Source organism: Harpia harpyja, chromosome Z, assembly GCF_026419915.1.
Source record: "Harpia harpyja isolate bHarHar1 chromosome Z, bHarHar1 primary haplotype, whole genome shotgun sequence".
Taxonomy (NCBI): Eukaryota; Metazoa; Chordata; class Aves; order Accipitriformes; family Accipitridae; genus Harpia; species Harpia harpyja.
This window is the reverse complement of record NC_068969.1, coordinates 34,742,143-34,765,027: the sequence shown is the minus strand read 5'-3', so window position 1 is coordinate 34,765,027 and position 22,885 is coordinate 34,742,143. Positions and strand designations below refer to the sequence as shown.

The 22,885-nt window shown below is 44.1% G+C and overlaps 1 protein-coding gene across 9 annotated transcripts in view; it reads right to left on the bottom strand.

Moving 5' to 3' along the window:
• SSBP2 (single stranded DNA binding protein 2) overlaps positions 1-5,691 on the bottom strand; it is a 195,313-nt gene extending 189,622 nt beyond the window's left edge. For 4 of the 9 annotated variants that reach the window (XM_052776711.1, XM_052776718.1, XM_052776716.1 and 1 more), the window contains exon 1: positions 4,756-4,984. In XM_052776711.1, the coding sequence (XP_052632671.1) occupies positions 4,756-4,814 (59 nt within the window). In that variant the 5' untranslated portion in view covers positions 4,815-4,984. Of the gene's footprint in view, positions 1-4,755; positions 4,985-5,619 lie in introns of those variants that run through there. The other 5 variants (XM_052776719.1, XM_052776717.1, XM_052776720.1 and 2 more) reach the window with 4 other exon arrangements.
• Positions 5,692-22,885: the final 17,194 nt, after the last annotated feature.

Genomic DNA, 22,885 nt, shown 5'->3' with positions numbered 1-22,885 from the left:
CCTAAACAGCAACAGAATCAAATGAGGAAAGCATTGGTGAGTTTTTCTCTGTTTACAGAGAACCCTACCAGCATCAACAAGAAAATGACAGAAGCTGTGTAAATTTCACTCTGCTTTCCAGCTTGGGAAGAGAGATCTAGCAAGGCAGGCACCCACACCACTCATATAAAGGAGCCATACATTCAAACAGCCAACCACCCAAAACAGACTTGAGGAGAAACAATAAAGGAGACATCTTCTTTCTTCTTCCAAGCAGCAGCAAAGTGGAAAAGAAGAATGCCCATCTTCCTCCATGTGACCAACTGGCCAAGATCAAACTTCGGAGACATTTACAATTAGGGTCATGCAAAAAAATGGAGCAAGAATACCATGATAGCAGCAATCAAGTATTGCCTTTTTCGCTACATCCTCTCCCACACCAAACTGAAAATCAATCCATGACCAACTCTAATGCTTGCTTCTATGTTGTTATTTTGATCATGCATACTTTTATATCAAAGTAAATTGCAGTCTTTAGTCAGCCAGTTAGTTTTTAAACAAAGTCGGCATGTCTGCTGAGCCCCAGTAACCTAACGGCATCTTGGGAAAAAGACTGCTTTAGAAGACCACTGAAAGTTCAAAACAACTGAACACAAAACACATAATTGCTTCAGAATTACTTTTCCTTATGATATATGTTCTTTAAAACTATTTTTCTATATATATTTTCTAACTTAAAACATTATTTATATATAGGTAGAGTTCCATTTGCAAATGCCTATAAAAGTCCTGTTGTAGAAGCTACACAAAATTTTTCTAGTCTGGTCCTTCTTTCTCCAAGATTAACAGTTTACAAAGTTTCACCATTCAATGAAATGTCAGCACGTCCAAGCTCCTAATCTGAATTAATCCAATTTTAAGGAATAAGGGAAAAAAAAAAAATCTAAAAAGATACATTTGCTGTGAAGAGATAACAAAAGTGGTATTTAGAAAAATTTTAGTCTTTTTCCTTTCGCAATGTAGATGAGCCTTATTTGGCCCTAGCACAGCACAAGTGGTGGAAGAGCTACTGTTTAATACAACTTTCCAATCCTTTATGCGATAGGGATGGCCTGAACCCAAAATTAAGTCACAGCTGTTCCACAACGAGAGGAAGGGGCACAACACCACTTGTGATTTTTCTCTCTTCATTTTCTTTTGCGCCTCACAGGTATCATGTGCCTTCATTTTTAGTGTTGTACCTAGCTGTGCTGTAGTGTACCTCTCTGGTATAAAATTAGTATTATTCTTCCTGAATTCATCTATCCACACTTCACGTGTGGTGTTAAGCTACATAATACAGACAATTTACCCCAAAGGTCAGACAGAAGAGACAAAGACCATAAAACGAACGCCATCTTTGGAACTGAAAATTTGCCAAAGGCTACTATAAATGACTTGCAAAACTTGTTCATTTTAATAGAAATCACGTAACCTCAAAGGACATAAATGTTAAAAGCAGCATATAGTGAGATATCATGCTACAAACATATTTGGCACTGGATTGGTCTGTAAAATATATCACCTCCTTGATTACAAACAACATCTGAACAACACACATCTTTTCCACACTTGATAAATATTCTTTTCACACCCTAGTCCTGTCACTGGCACACATCCTCATGGGGAAGAAACATGTTCCATATAATTACGCCATCCAAACCTGAGGTAGTGTGTTTTTTAAAACAAATTTATTCCTTTAATTATTCCAAGTGTATTTCAGAGATCAGTTACTGGCTTCAAATTCTAGATACTTAAAACCTTGAGGAGACACAACAGAGGTAAGTTACGTGTTCTGTTCTAAAAACTTTCAAATTAAACATAATTATAATCCCGCTCTTCTTGACTAAATACATAATGTATCAAACATATTTTGTCTGTGGTTTTCAAATTAAGACAATCTCATGCAGAAGTCAGAGCTGCATTTTTGTAGAGATGTTTAGTTCGATGGCAACTTTTTTGAGTAGAACAAGAAATCACGCATCACTTGGGAGAAGCATTGCATGGCTGTAAAACAATGTCATAAGAAAGAAAAAAAAATGTCAGAAAGAAAGCGTATGAAAATGGCAATGATGTGGTCTGATCTACTAAGAAGAAACTTGAAAAGATGTGATACAAAAAAATCTGGAATGTAGACTATATAATGGTATTCCACATCATAAACGAAGTCTTTAGGCTTTTGCTTTTTCTTTTTTTTTTTTCATTAAAGGAAAGGACGGGTGGGGTGGGGGGAGTGATGAGAGAGGAAAAGGGTGTTTCTAAATTCCTAGTTGTGTTTGTCTGTAAGTAGATGCTACCGAGAAGTTACTGATCTGTCAAGTCCATGATTTAAGAACAATCCATTTCAGTGTTGTGCATAAAATAATCTATACATGAGGAATTCACATTTCCAGCTGTTAGTTAAAATGAGTGGAAGACAAAGTGTATTTAAATCGAACAGCACCATCTAGCAGGCCCCCCATAACTTTACTTAGGAGGGCAGCTGCTGCTTGGCAATAGGTCCAGTTTGGCAGGCTTGCCCTGAAAATTATTAAGCATTTTCATACCGCATGAAATATTACGTGCTTCATGGCAGCAACAATCTAGAAGAAAAATCTGCTACAATGAAAGAATAAGACTGAAAAAACACTTTAAAGTTTCGGCCCTAGGACCAGAGCAGTTGTCTGTGTGGCTTGTATTGGGCAGTTTTTGCAAAAAGCAGAATTAAAAGAACATGATCTTCATCTGATCCAACAAACAGCAGCCCTATAGATTTGTTTTATCTACTCCCACAGCGCGATCCTATTGTGCCCTTCAGGAACTTACCAAGTGTATTGACAAACACAGCAACTATGTAGCACAAGAAAATGGTTTAATTGCATAATTTTGCGACACCAAATAAACAAGGCTTCCACTAGCCACTTAAGCAATTATTTTTAAAATTATTCCTACACTGGGAGCAAGAAGTGCCACTAGTTGATTAGAATTTAGTGGCCAAGTTGTGTCGACCGCTCCATCTCAGCAATTAACATCTCATGTCAGCCCTGCCTCTGTCTTCCTCTACCTTTCCATTGCAAAGTTACGCGTGAAATTCCCAAACATAACAACACTTTAAATTTCCCCTAGCATCTCCCTCTCCTGTAGCAACAGAGGTGCCTGGCCTGCTGCTGTTCCAGGAAGCATGCATGCCAGTGTCTGGAATTAGGAAGTCTCTAAAATACTGTAGCCCCCCTCCCCCGCCCCCAAAAGCACAAAAACCCCAGACAAAAAAAAAAAAAAAAACACAACAAAAAAACAACCCCAAAGCCCAAACCACCACCACCAAAAAACTTTTTTAGGTGAAGGTTCAAGACAAACTGCCTGAAGGGAAACTCATCAGCCGTGCCCGGAGCATCGAGCCTGGTGTTAAATGCGATTCTGGAGCAATGCGATTTTTGCAGCGGAGAGGTGCAAACCCGGTCTCTGGCCAGAAGTCCCTCCACCTCCGGACCCCCTCGCCAGCCTCACCCCCACCCTCCCCGGGCCGAAGCCACCTCCTCCCCCCCCTCACAGGGGCTCGTCCTCCCCCTTCCCCACCGCCGCCTCCTCCCCGTGCCAAACCAGCCTCAGTAACGCCGCGAAGCTGCCGCTACACACAACTTTAAAGAGACGCCGTCCATTCCAAAAACTCGGTTTTCCTCCCCAACGCTTTCCCGCCTGCCCTAACTGCGCCGCAGGGCCCCGGAGAGGGAGGGAGGGAGGCAGCCAGCCCGAGGCAGCCCCGGCTCTCCCCGGCCCGGCGCGGCTGCTCGCCACCCCGCCGCATCCCGCCGGGCAGCTGCGCCGGGGGCCCGCTTCGCGCCGCTTCCCGCGGGCGCCGCCGGTCGCTCCGCGCTCCCCGGAGCCGTGCGTTTACACGGGCAGGGGAGAGAAAGAAAAATACAGGAGCGCTGGCGCCGTTCTGCTGGAGATTTTATTCGCACCCACCCCCCGAAAAAGTAGTTTTCGCAGGCTGTTTCGGCACCAGCCGGATTCAGGCCGGGGGGGTGAGGGAGTCCCGCCGCGCACCGGCACCCGCTCCCCAAAAAAGAAGAAAAAAACCCACCAAACAAAAAAAAAGGGGTGTGGGGTGCCCCCGCCGGCAGCACCTTTGTCTGGCGGGGCGGGAGCCAGAGCGCGGCGCCCCCCTCCCCCGCCGTGCGCCCCGGAGAACAATGCGCCGCGGGGCCGGGGCCGCCGGGCTGCGCGGTCCCGGGGAAAAAGTTGCGAGGCGGCGAGTTGGGAAGCGGCGGGAGGGGGCCCCCGCGGCCCCGTCCCCGCGCCGGGGCTTCTTTGTTACCCAAGTTGTCCCGGCACCTTGCGCCGCCGAGCCCCGCCGAGGGCCCCGGCGACGGGGAGGGGGGACGGGGGAGCCCGGCGCCGCTCGGCCGCCCGCCCTGCGGAGGACGGGCCGCGGGAGGGAAGGGGGGGGTGCCCGCCGCGGCCCCCTCGCCCGGCTTGCCGGTGTCCCGCCGTGAGGGGACACCCCCCGCCCGCCCCCCGCCCTCCGCGGCCCCTCCCGCCCGAGCAGCGCGGCCGCGGCGGCCTGCCCCCTCACACCGGCCCGGGCAGCGCCGGGCCCCCTCGCTCCGGCCGGCCGGCCGGCCTCCCGCTGCGCCCGCGCCCGCGCCTGCCCCGCACCGCCCCGCACCGCCCGCCAGCAGGAAAGTTACTTTGGGCGCAGGGTCGGCGCCCGCGTAAGGCGCGGTCCGCCGGCGCGGCCCGGCGGGCTGTACTCACTTCTCCCTGGCCTGGCTGTCGGACGGGACGCTGCTGTTGCTCTTGCCTTTGCCGTACATGCCTGCAGAGAGCTCCGACTGTCACGCACCTGTCAACCCATCACAGCCTCCCCGGGAACAGCCCCGTCACCATGGAGACGCCGCCACACACACAGCCCATTGGCCGGCCGGCCGGCCGGGCACGCCCCCCTTCCGGTGATCGACAGGAGGAGACCCGGACGGGCTGCTCCCTCCTCCCTCCCCCCCCCACCACCCGCCCCCTCGGCTCCTCCTCTCCCCCCCCCCCCCCCCGCTCGCGCTCTCCCTTCCCCGGCGCAAGGGGGAATTAGAAACGGTTCTAGAAGGATTTTAAACAACCGGCTGTTCCGAGCGCCCGCCACCCGCCCGCCGCCGCTTGCCGGCGAGGGAGAGCGCGGCGGCGAGCGGCAAACTGCGGACCGGACTCGCTCGGCAGCCGGCGCCGCCAAGCAGCCCGCGGCCTCCCCCCCCTCCCTCCCCCGGCCCCAGCCCGCTGCCCGCGGCCGCCCGCGCAGCGCCCCGCCGACTCCCGTCCCCCGCGGGCCGGGGGGTGCAGCCGGTGCGCGGGCGACGCCGCCGCCCTCCCCTCACTACCACAACCACCCCCGGGCAGGGGGACGGGGGGGGGCCGGGGACGGGGCGGCAGCCGACCCCCCGCCCCGGCTGCCCGCCCTCCCTCCTGCACCCCCCTCCTCAGCTGCTGCCGGCCCAAGTCACCTCAGGGTGCGCGCCCTCCTCCCCGCCCCGGCCCCCCCCCCCCCCCCCCGCAGCCTGGCCCGCACCCCACGGGGACACCCCCCCACACACACACACACCCACAGCCCACCACCACCCCCCGATCGGGCACCTCCCGCAGAGAGCTGCCCGGCGCCCCCATTTCCTCAGCGCCGAAGGTCAAGCCCTTCCCTCCCGGCAGGGCCGGGAAGGGCAGGGACGGGGCGAGGGAGTCTGCCTTCCCTGTCACGGGAGGGAGGGCGAGCCCCGCGGGGAGGGGGCTCCCCGGCAGGGACAGGTCCGGGGCCTGCTAGCCGAGGGCTAACTCGGGCCTCGTGGGCTAGAGCCGAGACCAGCCTTCAGCGATTGGAGGCCGGGAGAAAACATTTCCTGAACCAAAACAGTGTGTCTTTAGAGAAGCTTTTAAAAAAAAAAAAATCGTCTGAAGAAAATTCAAGGAAACGCTTTGATTTTTTTAAAGGTACATGGCAAATAATTGTGTCCTCCAGAGAGATGAGAGGAAGGGAGCAACCCCTGGGACCATTTATTACTTGCTTTTTTTGAAGTGCCCCGCGCTCTGGATTTTTTTTTTTGCCCTTGCCGCTAAAGTGTAACCCCGAATTTTGCGGATGTCGATACCTGCTTATCTTTACAATCCTAGGTCTAATCTTGTAAACCTCCTCACGTGTGTAACCCGAGGGGGCTTTTAGTGTTTAATGTCAAGCCCTCGGAGCGCTTTTTTTGGTCGGGCCGGGTTGCCAATACACCCGTCTCCCCGTTGCCTTGGCAGGCAAAGGTCACGAATAACGAGCGCCACGCAAAATTCGAGGAGGGAAGTTGTACCAGGCATAGACCACCAGCATCTGTTTATCATTGTTGGAGCTGCAGGGAAAAAAAAACATCCTCTGGATTTTGAGCTGCTAGAGCGAAGGGAACGGTCGGTGAGGTGACATTGTTGGGGGGGGGTAGGAGCGTATTAATGAGCGACTGGAACAAATTAGCGACAGAGACAAGAGGAAGAGGCTGAAGGGTCCGAGGTGCTTGTAGCTGCACATGGGCAATTGGCTATCACGCCACGGGTTGCGTGGGATGTGCTGCGCTTTTGCAACTCACGGCAATAATTCATCAGCTTAAAGCGTACCGCAACAAAAGCCATTTTGTGCCAAAGTTGGTTGTCCGTCTTGGGCTTTCACCCCGCTATATTTTTTGTATTAACAGGTCAGCAGGAGAGAGTGGTTGGAGTAGTTCTAGCGAAAGAAGGAAATAAGGCTTTCCATGGCAGCTCGCTGGCAGCGGTCACCCCCAGCCTCCACATCATGGCAGGAGCAAGGCTCCTGCTTGCTTCCAAGTTAGGCCAGAGAAACCAGAGGAAGAACGGTGAGCAAGGTGGCAACGGCGGGTTATCGTGGCAGAAGAAAGCAAGTGGGAAATGGCAGGAGAAAACGAGCGAGAAAGGAGCGAATGGAAGGCTAGGAGAAGCTCTCAGAGGAAATGGGGAGGCGAAAATGACCGTGGGTGAGAACAAAAAAAAGGAAAGAAGTACAGGAACAATGCATGGTGAATTTGGGTGATAAAAAGGGGGGAAAGACTAGGGAAAGAATCTGAGAAGGGCACGTTAATGAAGCGTGAACCAAAGGGAGGTATTTTGCCCTCATTCGTAGGGAATAATGCTTACACTCCTTGCACCATGGAGTTCAGGTGGAGGCTAGCCATGTGACTGATTGCATTCAGTGTGAATACGGGTAGCAGAAAATGGCACAAAGAAAGAAAGGCAGAGGAAGAATCAGCACAGAGAACAAAGAAGGACTTCGGTTGTGGGTAAAATATTAAAAAAAAAAAAAAAAAGAGCTGCTGAGGGAAGGAAAAGAATGAACGTGGATAACCTTGGGCGAACACACAAAGGATAGTTGACACTTACTTTGGTACCGATTGTCGTAATCCAGAGTACAATTTTCGTCTAAATATTTGCTTGTCCTTGTGGAAGAGCCATTATCATCCCATCAGATACATTGGCTACCTCCCGTTCAAGGCTTTCTGCTGCCACCCATCAGCCATTAGTATCAGCACGGCTTTCACATGCAACTGATAACAATGGTGAAATCATCCCTGGGCAAGGCAGTCTTCTTTGCATCTTCCTTTTATTTTTTCCCCTGTGAAATCTCTTGTTTTGTTTGCCTCAATAGTTTTGATTGATTTGTTTATGGTTTGAAGGGTGGGGGGTTACTTTGAGAAGATGGCTAAGTCAGTGTCCTGTTGGCCTTGTATGGGGAAAAGTTTTGTTCTGGAAAAGGACGATGTTGAGGCGTTTCCTAAAAATGCAATGGTGAGATTGCTGTAACGTCCTTTGGATATGCATTCCACGACAAGATTTTCACAGCTGAAAATGCTTTGTTCCCATTTTTCATCTGATTTATTTGCATTCTTGTGATTTGTTTTCATCTGAAGGACTGCACATGCCTTGCACGTTCATAGATCAAATTGTGATTTGAGGCAGAGGGGAATGAACTTTGGGAGGGCAGGGATGGACGCTCGGACATGAGCAGGATGGCTCTGGTCCTGGTAACAGTGTTAAAACTCATTCTCTATCAGGTCTGGTTCCCAAGCTACCATTAACATTCAGATGATGACTGTAATTTTGCTTAAAGATCCTTCACTGGAAAATACAGAAATAGTGCTAGTACTTATTTATTATGCATATGAAAAACAGAGCACAAAAAGGAATAAGGTACTCGTAGAACTCTACTGTAGATTTGCCAGGCTAGTGTTACAACCGCCTTTGCAGGAATGTTATCATGGTGTATTATCTATCAGCGCCACGCAAACAAAACGTTATCACGTGGATACAAAAGTTTGCTTAGTGAGCAGGTAAAATAACATGAAAAACATCCAAATAGTCTTACAAAGTTTTATGTGTCATTAATTCTTTTTTAAACTGTTTATACACATACAATATCTGTGTATCTGTGCCCTTGCTCCAAGCATTTTGAGCACAAACACTGCTCTTAGCAGCAGTTGTATCTCATGAGGCCAATACTGTAATTAATGAGATTTGAGGCACAAATTTAAGACAAATTTAAGTTTCTAATATCAGGAATGAAGATCCAGTCTTTGTTGAAAAAGGGGATGAGGGGTGGCAGTACTTTAAAGCTTCTCAGTCCGACACTGAAAAGGAATTCACAATGTATTTTTAGAGTGTTATAAAAATCTCTTACATAATGCTGATTAATTCTTAGGTTTTAGGGAAGAGCACTGGGCTTTGTGTATAAGAGTGTTGACCAGCTAAGCCACTGAAGAGGGCTGGTTTGGACTGGATTCTTTTTTTTAACTTCTTGGATACAGAAAGCTGCAATTACTCAATTATTACAGGATTTTGCTTTTGTTTGGGTGTGTATGAATATTTTTCTGGAAACTGTGTCTTATTCTTGGAAGTCTTTATCATTTTAAAACATATGTTATGTTATATCACCCTGTCTGAGATATAGGATAGCTACAAACTGGGTGGTGTCGTCGTCGTCGTCCCCCCTTACTGCAGCGAGTTACGTTATGGATTAACGTTAAGAATGTCTGCAGTGAAACATTACTTGTGTGGCTGTGTAAGACATACTTAAACAATGTAACTTAGATTACAGAATCATGATTTTCCTCATACACTTACAGTAATATATACAATTACTATACAGTTCTGCCTATTCTGTTGATTTTCAAAATCGTCAGTTAATCTAACTGGCAGGTTTCACACAGCTCTTAACAAAGGGCTATTCAGGAAATTAAGTCGGTAAACGGTACTCCCTTATTTTAACTCTAGTTATATATAGTTATCATTGTGTAGCTGGAAAGATTTTTTGGACAAGATATCATAGGAAAGAGATGCCTTTTGTTTGGTCTTTTTCAACAGATAACGTGACCAAGGCAGCTTTGAAGCCTTTTTGAAGAATCCTTCCTTCTGTAAGATGTTTACTCTTTCTGTGGAGTTTCTAACTATGAACCTCATTCTGCAGACTTTCATTCTTGTGCCATACAGATGAGTAAGAATTGCTCACGTGAGTGAGATGAGCCCTAATTCATCATTGGAGAATGAAGATAGGAATGCATGGGTCACAAGTGCAAAACAAAAGCTTTATTTGTCCCTCTTTTCCAGTTGGGAGGAAATAAAAAGTAACTACAGCTCAGTGGTAGGGAGGGATGATCCTTATGGGTCCCTTCCATTTTGAGATATTCTATGAATTCTATAATTCTAAGTCACAAAGAAAGGCTTGGTAATAATCTGTTTGTCACCCAGGTCTCCTGCCGGCAAGGGCGCTCTCTTTCCATCCATGATACCTTTTATAGGTGTTCCTGCAGTTCTCCTGGAAGTAGTCTCCACCACCACAGAGAGCCAGCACTGCTCTGCAGTGTTTGGTTGCCTGAATTCTTTCCTGCTAAAGGACACTTGTCCTGTGAGATGCAGAGCAGGTCACTGAAGGCAGCTGGGGACATCTCCCAGCACAGAGCTACAGGATAGGGAGAGGCACTGCTGTATGCTGAAACCAGCTGGAAGAATTCACGATCTTCTACTGTTACTTCTGTAACACAGTCTGTCCTTGCTTTCTTAATCTCATTCTCCCATGAAACCTAAGTTATGGCCCTGCTTCCCCCTTGCACTTTCTTTTCCCAGTGAGAACCACAATTTCTTCCTGTCTTTGGAGAGGAAGCAAAGATGCTTTGCAGCCTCCTGTTACACAGTTCATCCATGAAGGGGTCAGGGAGAACCTGCGTATGTTCATCTTAGAAATAAGAATCAGTAAGAATAAAACTTTCATTAATTTCTTGTTCTCGCTGACAATTATATGGTTGCTCACACATGTAAGTACTTTGGTTTCCAGTTTGTGTACATGTGCAATTCAGAGTATCGGAAATTATCTGTAAAGGGCACACAGTGACACACAGTCTGAATCTTAGTTCATACAATGGAAAAAAACATGTTTGTGAGTACTGGTTTCCTCCATATTAGCTTTTACAACTTCATTCTCTGGTGTCTTATGTGGTTTCAGATCTCCCTGATGCTATTTCCACCGGAGGGGCTTTCACAACATCTCGCTTGCTAGCTTTCACACACAGACGCTCACGTGCATTGCTTCTCTGGTGCTGGCTAAGGGTTGAACTCATGTTGCCTTTCATGTAGAAAAGCTCAGACATGGTCTCCCTCCTCTCCCCAGCCACGTATTTTCACTTACAGAACTAGAATTGCTACTTCTTTGTCAAATTTGGTTGATAATTGGGTAATGGGTTAAAATTATGACTGACATATACATAAACACCCACAGCATGTGGAATCACCCTCATTTATTTGGTTAGCATGGCTAAAACTGGTTGTTTTAAGCTATCTGACTAAAACTGTATGTTACCAGACAACCCAGTCTGGGGTGGGATGGGGGGGGTAGTACGTAGCCTCAGTTATTAATCATTTGAAAGATAGCTGAAAGTCACCATTGCTTGTTCAGTGATGTGTCACATCAGGAATGTGATTCTTTGTGCTGTGTGTGCCAACAACTAGAAGAAAAACAGCTTGAAAACTGGGGATATATGTGGATGTGAGGCTAAACTGGACCCCAGTCCTGCACAAAGCTCCACATGGGCAGAGCTATCTTTGCATGATGTGGCTGCAGGGATTTGTGGGTAAGGACTTTACTGCTGTGGTGCCTTAGCTGCCACTCTTAGCATTTAGTGCTATGCTAAAAAAAAAAAAACCAAACCAAAACCCAACAAAACAGAAATCACATTAGCAGAATCAAAACTGCTGTTAGCAGAATCAAAATTGCTTTTATTTTCAAGGTCACTACACTCAGCAGTATGTTAGAGAAAAAGGATGAACCCAGTATGGAGTTGCTGATAATTCCTGAGTTGGTTTGACACATGCAGACTGCTGCTGACTTCAACAGGCTTATTTAAAACCTTTGTTTCTTTTGGTTTTAGGATTAGTCAAAATGCAGTTTTGTGAAGGTATACCGATGAGGTTACATTATTGTGGGCTGTAGGCCTGGAGTTGCAGGCCTTGGGTTGCACAGGTGTAGCAGCAGTAAGACTTTTGCTTTAGCCAGCAATTAACCAGGATTAGGGCAAGTAACCTCTTCAGAACTCTCAAGATTTTTGCATTTATAAAATTCTACTCGTAAAAAAAAAGATTCCCAAGTAAGCAGTAGCACTCAAAATGAAGACCTGGGAAAATAAATGGCCAAAGCTATCGTATTGTGACAGCTTTTGCAAACCTTTACACAGTTCTATAAAACAAACACGTGATGTTCTGTTCTCTGGGTAGATCTTTACATTGGAAGTTCATACTTAACACAAAAGATGAATAAAGTGTTCTCTCTCTCCACATATTTACTGAGCACATATTGGTGAATTAAGTATCATCCCAGTGGTGTACCGTATCAGCCATGCTCTATCAACACATTCAAACGCACAGCAGTTTTGTGGATCTTTTCTGCCTTCTTTGGTGTGTATAACCAAGGGAAGATGGAGATCATTTCTGCCTGTATTGTGGGCTTAATATTCAAAGGAGCCAATTTCTCTGGATCTCAAGAATAGTAGAAAATAAAATAATTGTCTGGGGGGCTTGCTCTTGTCTTGAACAAGTATGAAATGTGCCAGTGGACTCTGATAGCTGAGTGTTACTTCATTTGCTTTCAATGCCAGCATTTGAAAAACTTCTGCTTTTTGTGAGCTATTTGAGGTTTTCATGTTCAGTTAAGAAAAGATATATCCAAAACTGCTAAAATTTCACCCTGTTTTGGACCTGGGGCCCAAGGAGAGGGTGCTGATGATTAAAAACACTGGCACATACCAAATCAAAGTTACACCAGATCTGACTGATTGTTCAACAGCTGGCCAATAGCAGTATTAAAAGTAGGAAAGAAAACCACAGCATTATTCATTAATTTGTACTTATGTAAGTTTTGTTCCTCTTAAACTTCCAAGAGATCACAGATTCATAAATGAACAAAACCATTACAGGAATATAATCCACAGAACCTTCCCAAAAATCCAGCAAAATAACAAGGAAGATTGATTACAAATGCTTGATAGTATATGGAACCAAGAAAAACAAAAGTAAGATAAAGCTGCTTATTTCTCACACAGGCTTTGACTGAACCAAAAGTAGATGGAACTTTTTTATTTCTCAGTTTCAGGTAATACAAACTGTAGAACTTTCTCAATATCCTTTGGCTTTTCACAGGTAACTGGGAGATACAAGGAACTACAGCAAATTCAGTCCCTGTTACAACTGTGTGTTACAGCACAATTACACCAGAGGGACCAAATTACAACCTCTTCATTCTGGGCTCTGTATAGGTAAAGCGGGGTTATAATGGGGTATAGGCAGTGTCACAGCACTGAGGATGCACTAGCCTGGGAGGGCAAGCCTTTGACTCTAAATATCTTCTGTGCTAACAGTGCTGGGGGATCGTGAAGACAATTTGCTACTTAGGTTCATCTTTGGTTCAATATTTCTTGGTTTCTATTTTGAATAGGTAAACAGGTGAAAGGCAAGCATACTCTGTAATGTTAACACGTGAATATTGTTTTAGGGATTTGTGTTGGGTTTGTGCAGCAGATTGTTTTGTGAGACAGAGCCTTTTATAGAAACCAGACTATTACTTGTATTCTTTGGCATTTCCATTTATAAAAGCTACTCATGTTTGCACACGCGCGCAGACGCGTGCGCGCGCACACACACACGTGTGATATTGTTCATATATATTGTTCATCTGGTAAGGAAGAAATAAAAAAAGAAATTGATACCAGTCTGCATATGTGTTCAAAAGCTTAGTGAATTCTTCAAGCTCTGCTGTGGATCAGATTTCATGAAACTGCAATAAAAAAAATCCTTTTTTACCTTGTCTTTGTGTGTTCTGAGGTGGGTTTGTAAGGTTTGAATTACTAGGTAATCACCAAGAAGTCTCATTTTCATGAGCCTGCAGCTGGGAAATGGACAGTTTAATATTAATGGAAAGAACAAACTCTCCTTCTCCTTTCTGTCCCCTTTCTTCTCTGCACTTCTGCTTCACCATTTTCTTCTCTAAGGTCCCTCTCCTGAAATTGCCTTTGTGGAAGTCCAGGATGAACTACAAAGCAAGAGTTGAGCCCAATTTTTCAAAATCCCATTTATCAACTTCAGTGAATGTCATATGACACTAACTTATGAATATTCAAGATAGAAAAATCCAATTCCTTGCTGTATCTGCAATTATTTATTCAACTAAGGAGCTAATATTACAGGAATCTGCAGGCTTTCGTTCTGAAATACTTATGAAATACTCTGCCATCACCATACCAGGGGGAGGTATGGAAATAATCACTTCTGGCTTCTAAAGGAAAAAAAATATTAAACGTTTGTTGAAAATGAATAGGCACAAATGATTGAACTTTAATACAAGTAAACGGTAGCACAGTGTCTGTAATATGGTATATATCCACACCTGTGCTCTCTGTACAGCATGAATGTCTTTACACATGCCATGAACTTACCTCATTTAGTGATGTTATCTAGGAAGGTTTCTGGATAATACTACTTCCACTGCTGTTCACTTCTAGATCCATTCTGACTTCACTTCCAAACAAGTTGAGGAAGAAGTTGAAGTTAATTGCCAAAGTTTAGCACATCACAGTTTTTTAGATTAAAGGACACTTATTCATATTCTTTCTCATTTAAGCCATACTGATGGAAATCTGGTGTGATGAATGGGAGAGGACAAGGCCAATGCAGGGTCTCCAGGGACTGCTAGGACTAAGGCATACATAACGTTAACCCTCTTTGGTCTTTCTAGTACAAAGGAACTCTTTGCACGCAAAGGGGCGCGAGAGCCTTTTGGGAGGCTACAGAAGTCATGGGACTGGACTGAACTGAGAGCTCCAAAAGGTTTCCCACTTCTCCATTTCTGGGTATAAATGGTGTATTTGAATAAAAACCTTTGCTGATGCCTTCTCTGCTGGTTTCTTGAGTTACGCTGCCTCTGTCTAAGTCTGGTGGTGTTATTTAGGCAGCTGAACTGAACAAGCTCTTCTGACCTCTTGTTTTGGCCCATGAGAGATTTGTTTATGCAGGCAGAGTGGTTCTCATGGTTGAAGCCACTTGCTTTCTCCCCAGGTGGTGTGGGTCTGTGAAGAGAGTCAAGTCCTGCTCTGAGCAGCTGGAACAGGGAAGGTTACAAAATGAAGCCCCGAACAAGGGAGCAGAGATGCCTTACGGCTGTATTAGAAACAATGGCTTCTCCCATCTGTTCTCTCCTGTTGAGTTCTCCACATACTTACTGCTGGTAGTCTGGCCGGCATGGTGGTTTCCTAGCATATCTGAGTAAGAAGCCTGAAATTTAAGGTGAATTGTACTATTTAAAATAGCTTTCTTTTATTGTTTTTCATACCCAAGGTCAAAATTTCTAGCCCAGCTTCATTATGCTTACCTGACCTATGGTAGCCTTTTCCCCCAGGTGATTTAAAAGTGGGCTTGAGAAGCAGAGATGTTTTAATTTCCTCTTTTTTTTTTTCCCATTCTCTTCTGCACTTAAAAAAACCAACCAAAACATTCTTCCAGCAGCATGAGGTATGTCTGACTAGTGCATCCTAAGGTATAGATTTTAGTAAGGAAGGAAGAGATGCATTTTTTATATGACTGTTGCTAATATATGAGTGCAGGGTAGGAAGGCAGCTCTTGAGAAGCTCCTCCCTGGCCTGGAAGGGCATCATGTCCGATTATGACAACTTACTTAATTCCAGACATTGGTAAACGAACAGGGATGTGGAAGGGTATGTATATGAAAGAGAAGGACTTTTTAATCTCGCAAGCTGGCCTCAGGGGTTTTGGTTCAGAAACAGACAGGAGTTAAATAGAATTCCTAGAATACAGCTGCTGCACCCATAACTGCATTGGCTATAATAGGATTTTTTACTGTGCTAGGAATGAAATATCGGGCCCTCATTGTTATCTTTCCTTGTGCAGCTGTAAAGAATTTATTTGTGAGTTTTACAATATCCAGAGGTAGTTCCTTTGTACCCTTTTTCAATAAAGTTGAAATGCCAGAAGTTTTTTAGTTTCTTATTACTCTCTTTGCCCAGTACAAAACCCTTGTAGCAATCCTGAGACTGGCATGTCTGTCCTATCGTGAAGCTTTTCTGAAAGAGTCCATTTTAATTTCCCTGCATAGCTGGTCCTTCTAATGCCATTTTTAGTTAGCCCCAATATTGAGTCATTTCCCACATGTTGAGTTCAACAAGTTTATGCCAGACCAGAGAGACATTTATTAATGGTTCTGAAAAGTTGTGTTATTTTATCTATTCTTGACAAGACTCTGGGTCATATGTCAGATTTTAGTCATTTTCTGTTCAGTGTATTGAAATGTCTTGTAAGCCTGAAGTGTCCTACCTTAAAAAGGAAAAAATGCCATGCATGAATGTGGGGATAGAAGTGGTTCACTAGAAAAAGACACCTCAATTGCCCAGAACACTAAGGGATCAGGGAGCCATTTCATTTCCACATGCTAGTTTTCTCCCATGTCTTTCTTTTGTAAGACTACTGTTCTTTAAAGAGTTTGGGCCTGATTTCTCATTGCCTGAAGTGGAAGCAGGAGTAGGTACTTGATGTGACTTCCCAAATACTCCACTTTCCATTGTCAGTCTGTGGCTGGTCATGAGAATTCTTCTGGATTTAGACACGGCTGTTTGAGCGTATTCAATCCTGACAAACATAGTCCTTTTTTTAAAAGCTGTCAGTATTAAAGATAACTTTCATGTTAATGGAAATGACAAATTAACCCAGCAAAGAAATACACAATAATAAAGAGAGTCCATTTTAGATTATATTTCTCTTTCTTCCTGCATACTGATTCTTTAACATCAATTTTAAGAAATACCTTTTTTCCACTGAGACTTTTTGTTTCTCTTTCATTACCTTTTATTACCCCTTTCACCTCCATAGGTGCTTGTAATGTCTAGGGAAAAAATAAGGTTTAAATTGAGATGTAACAGGTCCGATCATGTTGTCTATTCGTGAGCCACTTTCCCATTGAAACCAGGACAGGTCATGGTATAGGAACTAAGCATTGCTGCTAAGGAGTAAGGAAATAACAAACTTCAAATTTTTGGAAGGTCATGAGGGAAACTGTGAAGAAAATCTTTCTCTTAACCCCTTCCAGTGAATCTACCACACATATATATGTCTTCAACAACTATTACCCAACAATCTCCTTCTCATTCAAGAAGTACTTGGACAGATGGAAGTCAAAACAGTAGGGGACTAATAAACAGTTTCAAGGTTCCCAAATTAGGTCTGCTTAAAAATAAAAAATGGATTTATAAATGCTAGCGTCCAGTCAGAGTGTTGCCACTGATTTCCATGGTTCTGGCAGTATCTGGCTCCTAACACAAATACAAATGTCGTAATTTTTTTTCATCCCCTCTGATGTCAATGTAAACAAACTTTTGGATGGATTTGGATATTTCTGTGCATGAGTATGAAGCCTAACTCAACTGTATTGTGTTAGTTTATGAGAAGCAGAAGGGGAATCTGACAAGTTTAGTGACATTGTCCAAGCTATCTGAAACACAGAAAATGTCTTACATAATGAAAAGCCTATTAAATTTTAAAATATGTTATATATTCATTGTTTAAGTGTACATTAGAAGCCAACTATGTCAAGACGAGCTAAAAATGACCAAGCCAAAGCAAAAGGCACAGAAATAAACAACGTGTTCCATACAATTCACTATCTAAATCTTCTGAAGCTATTAAGATGTTTCTTGATGATACTATCTTTTCTCTCAAGATTCATGAGGAAAGTCTGTTCGTCTAGAATCATGTACAATACTCAGAGAAGGCAAGATTCACTCCATTCTCTCCTATTCTTTTGAGAATAACCTGCTGCACCTTTCTCTGAATATATATATACACATATATCTTTGCTTTTGTCTTGCAAATTGAATCTGAATTCAGACTACATTTCCCAAGGAAATCTTACATTCAGACTCAAGTTTGCAAAAGCATTTGTTTACTGCTTACAAGCTATTCATATCTTTTGAAGGAAGTCTTTAAGCCCATTTTTTAACCAACTTTTATTTGAAATATTTTAGGAGTTTTTTTTTTCAGAAACAGTTCAGGCAAGCAAATGAACGTACATGGGTATCACATAGAGAAGTTGCCTGTTTTGCTTTTCTAGCTGCTGCACTTGGTGTGTGTGAGAATTCAGGAGTAAGTGTGCCTCGTGACAAAGGATGCTCTAGCATACCACGGGCAGCACAGTATTTCTGCACTTGCCTGTAGGCCTGGCTCTTAATTTTGAAGTCCAGTCACTCTGTGCTCAGCTAACAACATTGTTTACCACAAAAGGTTCAGCAAAAGCTACTGCTAAAATTGCTCGGTGGTCAGTTGCGTTTCTTGAAGTTAATTTTCAGACTGAGCAGCTCCCTGCTGTGAGGAGGTTTATGATAGACTGTCTCTCCTGACTGCCAAAAGTTGCCCAGGACCTTTTCATGCACAAGCAACACATTTTAAAATATGCACTTGCTTAGCCACATTATTATTCTAAATGTCTTGAAGGTATGTTCTCACTCTTTGTCACCATACAAATGATTATACAGTTTTTCCAAAGGACTGCCTGTGTATCTGGGTATGGATATAATGGCTCTCCAGGGCATTGAAGAATTACTTGACTGCAGGTAAGAGACCATCTCTTCACTACCCTGGACCTAGCAGGAAAGGAGCAGCCGCCCCTCCAGCTGACCAAACACATTTTGAAAGGAGCAGGCAAAGCAGGCTGTGGGCATGGCCTCCTCCAGCTCCAGCTTTACCAGCTGGAGAAACTGGCACCCATAGCATGGTGCCTTGTTGCTGTTACCCCTCCAAGGGTTGTGCTCCCAGGTCTGCCAGGCAAGCTGCTTCAGCATGTGCTGCTTGAGCCATTTTAGTGAAAAAGTAAGCTATCCCCTAATTACAGCACAAGCCATACAGATGCAACGTATCAGGAGCGATGCTGCTATTTCAGCTGCAGCGGAGGACCTGTAGGCAGATGTTCTCACTGCACTTGCTTGTGCAACGGCACCTCAGGGCACTAACCCAGTACGAAAAGGGTATGTGGATCCCTTGCACTCATATGAACTTCACCCCTTTTTCCAGCTTCAGTGTTAAGATGAGGTGCCTAATACTTGTTCATGGTTTAGCCAATATTCAAAGAACAGGTATTTTACACTTAAATCAACCAGGCTGGTTTTCTGTTTTCCTTCCTTTTTTTTTGATCACTTGATTGAACTGGATGCAGCAACACACCAGACTCATCTGTAAGGTAACTCCTATGTCACTCAATAGTATGCAATGTATTCACTCTCTTTAAACCTCTTTCAAATTCAGTTTTGATTTCTGCCCCACTATTATATTCCTCAGTGTTTTGTCTATAGAAATAATCTGTTATGAATCTTGGGTTCAGTGCCCAAGTTCCCTACTAGTCTTAAGAAAGCTCCCTTCTCTGAGCAGTACATGCATTAAAGACCCTGAAGAGAGCCCTTTCAAATTCAAACACATAAAAGCAAACAGGAATATAAAAACACAAAATGCAAACACAAAAATGCAAACACAAATGCTTTCCATCATACGCTGGAAAGCAAGTGAAAGGATAAGGTTTTTGGTAGGGGAAAGCTGTTGTCTAGGAAAATAAAAATTCTAAATCTTTAGAAAGGAAGATCTGAGGTGGGTTTTTTTTCTGAAATGGGGAGAAGTATACCAAGCAAGGTCTCTAAGTTCATCAGAAGCTGTGCTAATTTAAGAATCTTAAATAGCAGACATTGTCTGTCTGTCATGCAATTGTATGTCTGTCAAATGTCTGTTCAGTTGGGGCTCTAGAGGATGCCAGATGTGCAAGTGGAATCTCAGGAGCCAAAAACCTACCCAAACTGCCTAGGATTTTTATTTTGTCTTGATTTTTTTTTTTTCTGGCAAGTTCAGCAAGGGTAATGGAAACAACTAGTTAAGAGTAAAGTTGGACCTAAACTGTTTGTTACCTAACAATTTCTTTTTCCATCTTCCACAACCCCTTTTTTCAATCTTACACACTCTACTTTAAAAGAAACACTTTTTTGTGCTTTTCCCTGTTTCTAAACAGTGGAGAAGTACTGAAATGCAGTGCCAAAGCCTTTTCTTCCAGTATTTCCATCCTATTAGAAACCACAAAGTGAGGCAAATGCTGAGAGCAAGCCTCTTGTTGCAAAACTTCCAGTTCAATCTATTGAACACAGAGGTTTGGATGAGTTTGATTAAGCTTGCAAAGGTTGACTCAGTCCTTCATCCTCCACTGGTAGGTAAATTGAATCATGGGATTTGTAAAGAATAAACCTTGCCAGACAAACTTGATTGCATTTTTGATGGAATTACAAAATTAGCAGATGATGGGAAAGCAGTAGATGTAATATATTTGGATTTCAGGAAAGCATTTGATACTGCCTCATGAAATCTTACTTGAAAAATTAATTCAGACTGGCTGCGAGTAGAACACTGACATGTGGGACAAGGACCTCAAACCTCATGAAAAAGGACGACGACAAGAGGCAGCAGAGACTTGCCTGTGCCCCTGATGCTCTGAGGACATCACCTTTGGTCCTCCATGAGGAGATACTGCCGCAAGGCTCTCCGTGGGCTCCCGCCGAGTCTGGCTGTGCTGCCGTGGTCATACTCGATTAGGGTGGAAGACTGGAACCTAGCCTGCTGATGTGATCAGGGAACGTGCGACCCGTCTGCTGTGTGGGATGGGGGCTTGGTCTCACGGCAGGAGTCAGGTGCTGCGTTCCTGGAAGTCAGTGATGCTGGCATCTGAGGGAGAAGATTCTGGTTCTCCTGTTCAAAGAGTGCGGGGGGACAGGGGATCATGAAAACAAACCCCAGCTGCTTTGTTGGGAAAGGGGTGAGAGCCCCTAACAGGATGATTATGTACCAGGGAAAGTAAAGGAGACAGAGATCTTTAAAGAACACAAGCGATCCTGATACTGATTTGTTCCTCTATGCCACGGAAAAGAGACACTACACCGTTACATAAAATATTCTGCTGTGTTTTCACATTTCGTTCTGAAGGCATCATCCTAAGAAAAAATATTGACAAACAGAGGTAATTTTAGAGAAGGAGCAAAGCAAAATGTCTAGATGCTGATGTGATAGAATTTATGTTTTTACACACACACACATATATATATATGTAGTATAAATAGTTTGGCTAAAAGGCAACCGTGGGGGTTTGGCAAGGTACCAGCATTCAGAGGCCGTAAGAATACAGATACAAATGGCCTTTACCAGTCAATTCAGGGATACTGCATCTGACTCCAGTAGGAGCTTCCTGAGGGAAAGATGGATCCTCGGGGTTTATACAGAATAGCTGACTGTGGAGAAAGTGGTACAGCTAGGCAAACTGGGTTGAAATCAATAAAAGAAATAAGTAGTTGAAATAAAGGGAAAACTCCTAACAGTGAACGTCCTACAACATTCTCAAAGGAAACAGTAAATAGCTCATCCATCAGAGCATTTACATCTAATTTGGATAAAAACTGGTTTTTTCCACGTGGATTCCCCTGCCCCCTGCCAATTCCTTGAAAGCTCACAGGAGTCTCAGTGGGGTTTGGTTACACCTCAGCAGAAGACAAGCCCTTATCCACCCAGTAGAAAAATATTTCTTCTGGCTATCTGCCATGTAGAAACCAGATCTTAGCGTTCATTACAGTTCTTTCTTTATGTTTCTTGCATGCTGTCTCTCCTTTCCCACTCACTCTGCATGCCTTTGCCCTCTTGGTAAAGGTCAGGTCTGCAGTTGCAGAAGAGCTTGGTTCGTGCCATGCTCCACAGAACCTCTTCCCAGCTGCATCAATCCCCACCGGTTTCACTTTGCAGGAAGTACTACTGAAAGTGTTTCTGTGTTGGAGCATCCTGCATGTTTTGACTGTGGAAAGGAGGTTAACTGTGTCACCTAGTCAGGGCAGATTTGGTCATGCAAGCTACCAATTTGTTTATCTGTTCAACAGTTAATCTTTTTTTAAATACTGGAAGCTTAAATCTAAAAATCCACTGCTTTCCTAAGACCTTTTAAGTTAACTTTCAAAGGCAGTCTTTTATTGCTGGGTTATAAACCCCTTTACAGAAGGAACGCTTTAAGTCTGAATATTAAAGTGAAGTGTTTAAAGTTCCTTTTTGGACTGTGAACCTATTATTAAAGCAGGATGGAAACTAGTTTGCAGCCTGCCTTTTACACAGAGTAGCCATACTGCCAGAGTCCAAAATGAAGTCACTTTTTTGGATTAGGCGCTGACCACAGAAGTCTTAGAAATGCCACTTGTAATTAAAAACATTGTGCCTGGATCCTTCTGTCTTTATCGAGGTTAAATGGCCACTGAAAGCAATACAAGTTGAGACTGAAGAACAACAGCAAGCTCATGTCCTCTATTTTCTAATATATTTAACTGTTTATTGATGCTAGGAAAGCTTTGTACATTTTGTACGTTTCAACAGTAAAATGGATGCAATTTCCTCTAACTTTGATAGTGATTGTAATAACAGTTAGTGCTCTGTGAGGCCAAGCAGAGCCACCTTTCCTTGTCCCCTTCTCCATGCCATATGAGATTGACTGTCAACCCTTCAGCGTGGAGAAATATGTGAGCTGTTGTTGCAGCTTTCTTTGTTTTTTCAGCTTTATCTGTTGTATTTCTACTAATGCCTTGTCTACTTTATGGATCAGAGACTTTTATCTAGCCGTCTGGAAGAGCTTAGCACAATGCAGCCCTGATCCTGCCTGAGCTATCACAATATCAATACTAATTGCACAGCATTTTAATTCTTCAAAATGTTATGTAAACTAAATGGTCTAGGTTCAGTAAAGGATGTATGCAGGTACCTGAAAAAGGGCTTAGTTGGAACTGAAGCACCAAGCAGAATACTGTGGTCTAAAATATCCCCTTCCAGCTGTTGGCAGCTGTGGGCTCATAGGACTGTTCCTTCTTGACTCAACATTTTGTCAGGCACCACACAGCCCAGTTTGACATCTCCTGCCTTCACTTCCACTGCACTATGGAAACAACATGTCTTTCCATTCAGGTTCCCTCCACTGCCCGTGGTAAATATTCTCAGGATATATTACATAGGATCAGACCCTTCCAATAATACAGCTCTAGCCACATGTTTTCAACATACTGCAGGGACAGAAGAGACTTGGCTAGCTGGAAGATAGACCCACCTCCCCAGAAACATATGCCAGATTCCAGGAGGATTATGTAGAAAAGGTGAATATGACCCTGCAGACCAATGATCAGGGCATTTACCTTACTCCCAGGACACTTTCTGCAGCTTGCTATCTGAGACCATCATCAAGCAAGAAAGAAGAACAGTTTTGTGGGCACAGTTCAAA